Consider the following 12,208-nt stretch of genomic DNA (forward strand, 5'->3'; position numbering starts at 1 on the left):
CTGCCAAGCTGTTCCATGGCCAGTTGTGTGTTATTCCCTCATTATCCCATTTACAAGGAGCAGATAAAAGGTCCAGGAGTTCATTTCAAGTGTGGTATTTGCATTTGGAATCTGTTGCTATCAACTCTCAATATGAGATCCGAAGAGCTGTCACTATCAGTGAAGCAAGCCATCATTAGGCTGAAAAAACAAAACAAACCCATCAGAGAGATAGCAAACACATTAGGTGTGGCCAAATCAACTGTTTGGAACATCCTTAAAAAGAAAGAACGCACCGGTGAGCTCAGCAACACCAAAAGACCCGGAAGACCACGGAAAACAACTGTGGTGGATGACCAAAGAATTATTTCCCTGGTGAAAAAAACACCCTTCACAACAGTTGGCCAGATCAAGAACACTCTCCAGGAGGTAAATGCATGTGTGTCAAACTCAACAATCAAGAGAAGACTTCTTCAGAGTGAATACAGAGGGTTCACCACAAGATGTAAACCATTGGGGAGCCTCAAAAACAGGAAGGCCAGATTAGAGTTTTCCAAACAACATCTAAAAAAGCCTTCATAGTTCTGGGACAACATCCTATGGACAGATGAGACCAAGATCAACTTGTACCAGAGTGATGGGAACAGAAGAGTATGGAGAAGGAAAGGAACTGCTCATGATTCAAAGCAGACCACCTCATCAGTGAAACATGGTGGTGGTAGTGTCATGGCGTGGGCATGTATGGCTGCCAATGGAACTGGTTCTCTTGTATTTATTGATGATCTGACAAAAGCAGCAGGATGAATTCTGAAGTGTTTCGGGCAATATTATCTGCTCATATTCAGCCAAATGGACGGCCCTTCACAGTGCAGATAGACAATGACCAGAAGCATACTGTGAAAGCAACCAAAGAGTTTTTTAAGGGAAAGAAGTGGAATGTTATGCAACGGCCAAGTCAAACACCTGACCTGAATCCGATTGAGCATGTATTTCACTTGCTGAAGACAAACTGAAGGGAAAATGCCCCAAGAACAAGCAGGAACTGAAGACAGTTGCAGTAGAGGCCTGGCAGAGCATCTCCAGGGATGAAACCCAGCAACTGGTGATGTCTATGCATTCCAGACTATCGGCTGTAATTGACTGCAAAGGATTTGCAACCAAGTATTAAAAAGTGAAAGTTTGACTTATGATTGTTAATCTGTCCCATTACTTTTGGTCCCTTAAAAAGTGGGAGGCACATATACGTACAAACTGTTGAAATTCCTACACTGTTCACCTGATTTGGATGTAAATACCCTCAAATTAAAGCTGAACGTCTGCAGTTAAAGCACATCTTGTTTGTTTCATTTCAAATCCATTGTCATGGTATATAAAGCCAAAAATATTAGAACTGTGTTGATGTCCCAATATTTATGGACCTGACTGTATGTCCTGGCATGGAAACCCTCCCCATCTTAAATACTCACTCTTGCAGAGATCCAAGAGTGGGGGGTGGGACTGCACTGCGGTCCACATGAACAGAGTGATAGACTGGTGTAGGCACAACTCCTGTAAGCTTTGGGCTTCACTGGAGCAGGAATCTGTAGAATTCCCATTGGCAGGCCTTCTGTGGATTGATGCCCCTTTATTGTCTCCACATCCCCTAATAGAAGCGACTCTAATGGAAATAGCTAGATACTATAGAATGATTGCGATGTCTGCCTATCCTTCTACACTCACACCCATCATTGGGCACCCTGACTTTGTTCCGGGCCTTGCGGACAAAACATTTCATATACACATGAATGAGAATGTCCTCAGAGCTTCCTTTTTTCCTTGCTCAAACAGCATGGGTACGCCCCCTGGACCTATATGGTATTTTCAATTTCTCCACTCTTGGTCGGTGGAAGCTGCTACAACTGACTTACTTTCTCCAATCCCTGCCGGCCTATCACAGATTCAGAAAGATGTTGACACCTTTTGAGGACCTGTGTGTTGGAGATGGGCCACTTAGGAAATCCCTCTCTATGTCTTATCACACCCTTCTTGACAGTACGTCGACACAGGACCCCCCATCTCTGCAGAAATGGGAAAGTTACCTAGGTACCATTTTCACCACAGACCAAAATAATCGCATACTCTTCTTTGCACATAAATCTTCCCTCTGCAGTAAATACCAAGAGACATTGTACAAACTGATGACAAGATTGTACCGCACTCCAGCGGTGCTATCATCCCTCTTTCTGGGACATGACCCCCGCTGTTGGAGATGTGGCTCCCAGGTAGGTACACTCGTTCACGTGTTCTGGGAATGCTCCGTGCTTCGTCCCTTTTTGGCAACAGATCTTGAAGATAGTGCACAAACTGACAGATTACTCCCTAGTAGACGATCCAGCCGCAGTGCTCCTTAACCTGACTCCGATGTCGAGTAGGAAATATAGGAAATCCTTACTGAAGCACCTCTTGAGTGCTGCCAGAGCCTGTATTCCTGTGATGTGGCAGCAACAAACCCCTCCTTAGGTGTCTCAATGGCTTACCAGAGTGAATGATGTTGAACATATGGAACGATTGACAGCGACTCTAGCGGGCAGAGGGGAGAAACACAGCAGGGGCTGGCTTTGTTGGGATATATTTCGCTTCTCAGATGAATATCTAACCTATACATGAGATACATGAGCGACTGCGGATCTACCACAGGACCTTTGATTACCAAACTTTCCGACCGACTTGCATAGTCCCCCCCTCCCCCCCCCTTTTTTTCCCTTCTCTCCCAATCTGTCTCCTTTTCTTCTTCCTACCACTCTTGCCCTTTCTCTCATTCTTACTCTCCTACTCTTTCCTCATTTCTCAGCGACACCAAGGTGTCCCTAGCCCTAATCTCTCTATATAGGGCAAAAACGTTAAAACCATGCCTCTTGGCACAAACTTGTTAATGGGTCAGAATTTTGCTTATCTGTACAAGATTGCTTCTAGTATTGTGGCTGTGCTTCCTCTGTACGCCAGCCATGAGAAGATGCCAGTGGAGGTAGCGGCCGCTTGGTCATGGTCGCAAAAGATGAGTCCTTCCTGGCCCTGACTTCCACGTGACACAGCTCCTTTTTTCTTCTTACCATATGTCTACTACAAGTTATAGCTCAAACTGCTGAGATGATTACAGGTCTTGGATATGTTTATCTATGATCCATGTTCATTAGTGCATCCATGACTCAACCCTCCAACTGATGGTTTGACTTGTTTACAGTGTCATGTGTCCTCTGTTGATTATTGTTTTTTCAAGTGGCATTCCAAAAAATAAAGAATTAAAAAAAAAAGGTACTCCAACCCATCTACCTTCTTTTGCACTATTCTCTGAAATTTGAAGAATTAGGGGGAAGCGCTTTCTTAACTCCTTTACCAGGCATTACACTGGCATCAGGGGCTCTTGAGATTAACTCTTTATGGGCCTCATTTTGTGCCACTATTTGTGTAAACGTGTGAGGAGGGGAACAGATCCAGCCTTCACTCACTGTCGAGGTGCCTTCTCTTAGCGCTGGCAAGGATCTGGGTAGAATGTTCTTGGTGACCCAGCTCCTCTGGACTTCCTCCAGGAGACCATCTAGCTTCTCAGTCCTCCTGATGATCCCCCCCCAGGACCAGTCTAAATGAGACAACTCACCCTGACTCCACTGGCACTGCTTAGCCTTCTCATCTACACTGCCAGTCCCAAATGACCCCAGGTCAGTATCCCCTTTCCTTAGCTCCCTTGCAGGCTCACACTCCTTCAGGTCCGGCTTCAACTCCTCCGATTTAGTCATCACAGATTTGGCAACAGTCATCAGCTTCTCTGGTTCAGGGGCACCTGGATGTGCAATGGTCTCTGGATCTTCTGCTGGTCGAGGTGCCTTCTCTTAGCGCTGGCAAGGATCTGGGTAGCATGTTCTTGGTGACCCAGCTCCTCTGGACTTCCTCCAGGAGACCATCTAGCTTCTCAGTCCTCCTGATGATCCCCCCCCCCCCCCCAGGACCAGTCTAAATGAGACAACTCACCCTGACTCCACTGGCACTGCTTAGCCTCCTCATCTATACTGCCAGTCCCAAATGACCCCAGGTCAGTATCCCCTTTGCTTAGCTCCCTTGCAGGCTCACACTCCTTCAGGTCCGGCTTCAACTCCTCCGATTTAGTCATCACAGATTTGGCAACAGTCATCGGCTTCTCTGGTTCAGGGGCACCTGGATGTGCAATGGTCTCTGGATCTTCTGCTGGTCGAGGTGCCTTCTCTTAGCGCTGGCAAGGATCTGGGTAGCATGTTCTTGGTGACCCAGCTCCTCTGGACTTCCTCCAGGAGACCATCTAGCTTCTCAGTCCTCCTGATGATCCCCCCCCCCCCCCCAGGACCAGTCTAAATGAGACAACTCACCCTGACTCCACTGGCACTGCTTAGCCTCCTAATCTACACTGCCAGTCCCAAATGACCCCAGGTCAGTATCCCCTTTCCTTAGCTCCCTTGCAGGCTCACACTCCTTCAGGTCCGGCTTCAACTCCTCCGATTTAGTCATCACAGATTTGGCAACAGTCATCGGCTTCTCTGGTTCAGGGGCACCTGGATGTGCAATGGTCTCTGGCTCTTCTGCTGCTGTAGGCACCCGTTTACAAGCATAGGACTGTGGAGCTGGGTTCAGCTCTCTGATGATGCTCTACTTATCTTTGCCACACACATACCCCACCATCTTTCATTCAGCAGTGGCTGCACCAGATATAGCAGCAGTGGTGGATGACAAAGGTAGATTAAACTTTCTGCCTGAGCTCCAGCATCTCCGAGCACATTCCTGACTCCCAATTCACTTAGTACAATGCAGGTGGAATGTTGTTGGGTAAAACATGTTGTACTAAACCCTCCAAGGACCGCTGGATTTTAGAACAGGTTCTCAAATCAGTGCAGGGCAGCCAGGCACACAGCAGTTATCCATCTACTATGGTTCAGTAAACAGCCTAGAGTTTTCTTATTGTAAATGTATTACTAGTAGAACTTAAGAGGGGATCTGGGAGTAATGCAGGATACCCCAAAATGAAGCAGATTGCTAATAGAGGACACTTTTATCATAATAGCACTAGTAAATCTCAAGGGAATAATAATCAGTTAGGGCATTCTATTTGTGCACAGCTGAGGACCATGCACCAAAAAAGTAGCAAAATAGTGGAAGAATGAGATAGTCCAAGTTTCGATGCACGAGGCCAAGAAAACTCCAGTTTAGGAGAGGAAATTTTACTCACAGGGTCCAAAAAGCATAAACAAAAGGAGAAGTGCTCCAGGGCAAACACATCTGAACCCTCACATGAGAAAGAACCCTTTCCTCTGGACTTCAGCCTATTTAAAAATAACCCATCCACTATCTGTGCACACCTCCCCAGGGTTTGGAAGGGCCCTACTAAATATTCAGGCCAGGTATTTGCATCCTCTTGCCCTAATCCTCAGAAGCTTCTCCTAGAGTCCAGGGGAGGTAATCAAATTCCCAGTCTGTAGAGTCTTGAGCAGACCAAACTACATTCTGGCTCCTGTGGATACAGCAGAAACCTCATACTAAATTTACCTCACAGTCTATGTAGGAGGGTGCTACAATCATAAATACACAAGTGAAAATACCTGGATGGCAATTGGGACAAGCTGATCCTGAGGATTCTTCCACAGTAGACACATAGGGGCTGCAATGTATTGAATCTTTCCATTGATAGTATTAGCAGGAACATCCTGGAGAACTTTATAATCTGCCAGGAAAATGTGACCATTCTGAAAAGTAACAATTATGAAATCTGATCAGCAATGAAATAAATGAATTCATTTAGTCTAGTCATACAGAAAAGAAAATGTTTATTTTGTTACATAGGACCAAACCACTGAGCTAATTTAAAGTGGATGTAAAGCCAAAACATATTTTGGATAAAATGCACATTGAATAGAACCTCTATGAAGTTTCAGATTTCTTCTCACTTCTTGTGTTTGAGGAAATCTCCCCATTGGGACACAACAAAAAAGTAAACAGACAAAGATTTCAACCCTTCTCTACTTTATCCAATACTAAAGTGTTGGCTGCACATATACATTAATACCAGTTCATTTTACAACCCCAATGCCAAAAAGTTGGGACACCAAAATCTACATAAAAACAGATTGCAGTGATTTGCAAATCTCACAAACCCATATTTTATTTACAAAAAAAAAAATTAAAAACCGAAAAAAAATTACTATTTTAGGAAAAAATAAGGCAATTTTAAAATTGATGGCAGCAACATGTCTCAAAAAAGTTGGGACATGACCAGGTTTAACACAGTGTAAAATTCCCTCTTATAACATTCTGTAAATATCTGGGAACTAAGGAGACCAGTTGCCGTTTTGCAAGAGGAATATTGCCCCATTCTTGCCAGATATAGGATTCTAACTGCTCAACAGTCCTCTGTCTTTTGTCAAATTTTTACATTCAAGATGCGTGAACTATTTTCAGTTAGTGAAAGGTCTGGGCTGGCCAGTTAAGCACCCAGACTTTTCTACAACTTTTCTTTACATACATGACAAAATAAAAATATGCCATTACAGAAGAAAAGCATCAATTTACACAAGACCATATCAACTGCCCTACTCACAACATCCACTGATCTACTGACACTGTCCACTGCTCTGACACGGTCCACTTTTAAAAGTAGGTTAAGTTTATATTTTTACAGTGACATTTGAGATGTGTGTGTGTGTGTATATATATATATATATATATATATATATATATATACAGGGCTCAAAATTTCAAGTCCTGAGCTACTAGCCAGGCCTTAAGGGTTACTCGCCACTACTTGCCCCACCTAACCCCTACCCTGCCCCGCCCCTAAATGCGCCCTCAAAAAATTATTTTATAAAATTACACTGTTAAATGTTTTTGCATGACTGCAGAAGTTGCACAAATAAATATTAATAACAACAGTGTGATTGTATGTGCGTTTTTCCTGGATTTTAGGTGCATTTCTATTGAATTCTATTACACACTGCGTTTTCTGAAGCCGCATCAAAGATGCAGCATGCAGGACTTTAAAGCGCTTTCATGAAAACGCACTTTGTAATAGAAATTCAATAGAAATGCACCTAAAATCCAGGTAAAACGCACATACAATTACACTGGCCAAACCACAGTTCACCAGTTATTAGGGATAAGAGAGTGAATAGGGGGGGGGGGGGCTGGGGGGTCTGGGTTGTAAGAATATATGTTAATGAAGAGCAGAGTGAAGGACTGTAGAGAAAGTGCTAAGGCTGTATTTTGGGACAGGACAGGGTCAGCTAAATGGCTGCTTGGAATGCTCAGAGCTGGGACCAGAGGCTGCAGGACATTCAGTAAAGATTTATGAAGAGGACAGCTGAAAGAGAGAAGTAGATGAAGGGTTAATGTGAACAGAGGACTTACGATTGTGCAGGGAAGATAAAAACAAGTGCGAGGAGACGGGACAAAGTGAAAGAAACCTGGCCGAGTAGAACAAACCAACAGGGGAGGGGAGCTTGGAAGGAGAGAAGTGATTAACGGCTGCAGGAGAGATAAGTGGCCTGAACGGAGGAGTCCAGAAATCATGCATTGTGCTGCTGCAATAACAAGAGGGAGAATGACATTCACTCCTGTCAGGCAGGTGAAGGCAGAAGCTCCTAGTGCGTCCGTCCCCCCCTCATCACAGATATGGACACTGCCCACCCCTGCACGTCCAGACAGTGTTCTGTCTCTTCCTCTCCTTGCTCGCATTCAGTCATTTTTCACTCGCAAAATGCGAGAAGGCGAGTGAAAAATTTGAGGGCTGTATATATATATATATATATATATATATATATATATATATATATATATATATATATATAATATTTTCTGAGTTTTCCTTACTATTTAGTTAGGCCTTGCCAGTTTAAAAAAAGAAACAAATTGCCAAATCCCAGTGAACTTTGATCTGTTTAAGTTTTTCAAGTTGAACTCCAGCTCTCAAAGTTTGCCTACCCCTGCTGTAAAGTATTGCACTCACAATCAGCAGATCGTGGATGCAATGTCAGGCTTGTGCAGACACTCAGTATGGCATCTGCCCGTATCTCCCATACAGACAGACAGTTACTAAAGTCCAGGAAGATTAATGAACATTGAGAGCGTCCACCAGCGCCCTCCCAGTTTGAGAACTAGAAGCAATCTGCCACAGCAGCCAATAGAACTCTGAATGAATGGCGCAACTGTGTGGGCAGAGCCCCACACAGCCATGCTGTTTTTGAATTGTGACAGTGGATACGAGGAGAAGATTCCCAGCCACAGTGGGGGATCAGTTCGAGGTGTGGGCAGTTGCTTTGATAACATGTTACACCCTGTATTTGGGTGTAACATGATACCAAAAGTGAACTTATCCTTTAATGTAGTGCTGTCTGAGGGCCCAAAGATCACAGGATCTAGTATTCTATTTTGGCCTTGTCTCTTATGCACAGAGATTTCTCCAGATTCTCAGAATCTTTTGATATTATTATGTACTGTATATGATGACATATTTAAATTCTTCACATTTTTAGATTCTGAAATTGTTTGACAACTTTTAGACGCAGCTTTTCACAGATTGGTGAACCTCTGCCCAGCTTTACTTCTGAGACACTGACTCTCAAAGATGCTCTTTTTATACCCAATCATGTTACTGACCTGTTGCCAATGAACCTAATTAGTTGCAAGATGTTCTTCCAGCTCTTCCTTAGAACCACTTCTTTTGATGCCTTGTCTCAACTTTGAGATATGTTGCTGCCATCAATTTCAAAATGACCTTAAAATATTACATTTTCTTGGTTTAAAATATATGCTTTCTATTGTGAATAAATTCTGTTTTTATGTAGACTTTACACAGCATCCCAACTTTTATGGAATTGGGATTGAATTATTAAGATCCATATCTCCACACCAGATAATAATTTCACCTGGAGTTCTTTGTGTAGGTTTGTGCCAGCCCCCAAGGATGTGGCCACCATGTCGTCAGTAACTGGGAAGTTCACTGGAACTTCAACACATTTCTTTATCAGTGTGGGGTTAATTCCATTCAGATATTGGCTTCCAAAGAAAGAATCCTCCTTCCATAGGTTACTCACTATATCTGAAATACAAGAGTTTTAAAAATTTAGATATGCTTTAATAAAGAAGTAGCTAGAGAGAGTGGGTGATTAAGTATACAAGTGGCTTAATGTAGAATTCTCACCAATGCTCGCTGGCACAAGCATTTTCTCCCTTTTTCTGAATGCCAGTCTACAACCATCTTGTTTGGATGTTGCGAACTGAGGTCACTCTTGTGCATGCGCAGGAATGCAAACATCCTGGCACACAGACACCGTGCCAGAATTCAAACTGAGCTGCACATGTGCAGCTTAGCGTACATTCTACAAAGGATTGTAAACAGGCAGGTAAGCATTTTATTACTGAAGAGATATTGCATGTCTCTTCTAAAAAAGGACGTACTGCAGCAGCCTGACACTCCTGCAAATCTGGTCTATTTGTGTGAGTTAATATTTTATGACCATTTGCCTCCATACACCTAAAAAAAAGTAAATGTATTTGGCCTATATACTTTCTACTTTTACTTTGATCATTTAGGCATGCTCCACCAGATATTCCCTGAAGAAGATTGTTCAAATTTGAAATGCGTTGGAAAGATCGGTGGCAACACAATTTTCCATTAATTTATGGTGTTTGTAATTTAGTTTCCTGCTAAGAGGAAAGTTGATCACAATTTGCACTTAGAGACCAGAGCATTCTTTGCATATATTGATTTTTAACCATTTTTTGTACAAAATAAACTTTTCTACTTTTAAAAAAAATATTGTTTAGAACAACATTTTATGGCTACAATAAAGTGGGAGTTGCATTTATACAGTATCTAGGAACGGAGCAGCCCTTAACCCATGATAGCCTTAATTCGCAAATGTTCCATTAGGGTGGTTAAAACACCCATTCTCCCACCTGGTGATTATTCATGATGTTAACCTTCGGGATAAACTTTCAAGATTATTATGCAACAATATACCTTATCTTTTCCTTTTTTTCCCCTTTGTGGGTTTTTCTGACTTGCAGGATACCACTATGAGTGGGTTTCAAGAACAGGAGTGGGTGAATCTATTGACATCCTAGGAAACAGGATTTGGTGAAAAAGAACAGGTAGAAACTGAAATTTCCTCCCTATTCTTTACAATGGGTAAACTTTTGGAGAAAAAAAAAATGCATACCTGTTTTGGCATATCAAGACATTTGTATATATACAAATGTCCTTAGTGAAGGTGACTCTTCAAAGTTCAAAAAAGTGCTCGTGCTCAGGCTTGATTGATAAAATCTCAGATGTTACTAGTCCCAAGTGGGTAATAGGTTGGGTCACTTACCAAAAGTAGTGGGTCCTAAATGCCATATGGCACTAGGACCAAATGAGCTTTGTAAGCCCCCTGGGCTTAAATGGATCCCCTCTTAGCGTTGTCCCATGGGCTGGCAACGGCTCCTTGGGCTCCGATATGTGCGGTCAGATCCAATGGGGAGGAAGAAAGAATGCTCCAAATAGTGTAGTATTATAGTTTAAAAGGGAGTTTATTTACCCAATATCTGGGTTTAAAACATTAAAAGTGGGTAGGCAATAGCATTGGTGGTCAGTGGTGCGGGCTGCACGTCCTCCACCACATCAGGAAGCAACTTTGCCACTCCCCCAAAGAATAGGACAAGGAATAGAACCTTACATATTAAGGGTACCAATGGAGAGAACAAACTCAATGTAGTCAATCTGCCATCCTACCCAATCCCTCAGGCAGAAGAGTTAGTTTTGGCCCTGGGCCTCTGTTTTTTCCCCCAACAAAAAATGAACAAATTCAAACTAGTGAAGGACATCCAATTATTCATTAGAAAATTATCCACATGTATATATCAAAAATCAATTGCACGAGAAAAAAACAACAATCAAACCCTATCCAACCAATGTCTGCCATAATTGATGAATCCAGCAATCTGATTGACAAAATTGACATAGAATCAATTCTTAATAAGGCCAATAACACCACTCACGCACCTCCTACTAAATTTAAAAAACATCCATTAAATTCCCTCCTCCCAGTAACAGTCCTAATGCCTATTTTTTTCTAAAACGTGTTACCCAATACATTGGAAGACTTCCAATTAAAACTCAGTCTCGCGTTAATCTTTCAAATAATCAGAAGCAGGCTCTGCACTTGCTGCATAAGAACCCTATCACCATAAAACCCTTTGATAAAGGGGGAAATGTGACAATCGACAACGCACAATATAGGGTTGTGTGCCTGAATATTCTCCAAAACAAAGAATGGTATCACTCAATAGCCCCCTCAGTAGTGAATAAATTCAATAAAAAGTTTTATACTTTAGTAGATACCTACTTTGAGGCAGGGGCAATTTCTAAAGTCATCTGGGAATATATACGAACACCATACCACAAAATTCCTACTTTTATAGCTGACTGAAAATACATAAAAAACCCCACCAACCCCACAGGCAGACCCATTGTATCTGGCTGTGGTGGTTTGACTGAAAATCTGAGCCAAATCATTAATTCTCATCTTCAACCTCATGTCACTACATTACCCTCTTTTATAAAATACAATTCATCTTTTACCAATAATTGAAAATGTAACAGTTCCTACAGAGGCATATTTGGTCACAATAGTTGTCAAAGCTCAATACGTTTTAATACCCCACAGTGCAGGCTTTGCATCAAAAAAGTTCTATCACAGAGAGGAACGCAGGATTGGTCCTTCAATGAGTTCATACTGATGGGACTAGCCTTTATTACGCATCACAACTTTTTTCTTTGAAGTCTCCCACTATCTCTAGGTGTGATAGGAACATGTTGCGTCCCATCGTACGCCAATTTGTTTCCACAAGGGCCATTAGACTTCCCGAGATAAAAGTTTATTCAAAAAGAAGGAGGCTCCCAAACACAGTACCAACTCATGTGATCTTACGCCATTTAAACCAACAATCAAAGATCAGAAGAAATCCTTAATAAACATTGGCCCATTTGGGCAGATGAGATGCTGCTAAAACAATTTGTCAATGACAAACCAGCTATTACGTTCAAGGGAGCAGCTTTACTGATAGACAAAGTGAATTCCTTGGTGACAGAAAAGGGGACTCTTGACGACAGGCACTTACCTATGTGGTGGATGATGTTCTTGTGTCTACATGTTAGGGAGAAATATTATGCTCCCCAATAGTGAACATTATAACC

General features: G+C 42.3%; 1 protein-coding gene across 1 annotated transcript in view; it reads right to left on the reverse strand.

The window, feature by feature from the left end:
* Positions 1 to 12,208, reverse strand: part of LOC309548495 (hydroperoxide isomerase ALOXE3-like) — a gene marked incomplete at its 5' end in the record, with an annotated part of 230,524 nt that overhangs the window by 74,383 nt on the left and 143,933 nt on the right. Inside the window, 2 exons of the mRNA XM_082248442.1 lie at positions 5,580 to 5,723; positions 8,898 to 9,070. Of these exons, the coding sequence (XP_082104568.1) occupies positions 5,580 to 5,723; positions 8,898 to 9,070 (317 nt within the window). The remainder of the gene's footprint in view (positions 1 to 5,579; positions 5,724 to 8,897; positions 9,071 to 12,208) is intronic.

Source organism: Pelophylax lessonae (genome assembly GCF_965119305.1).
Source record: "Pelophylax lessonae genome assembly, chromosome: 2".
Taxonomy (NCBI): Eukaryota; Metazoa; Chordata; class Amphibia; order Anura; family Ranidae; genus Pelophylax; species Pelophylax lessonae.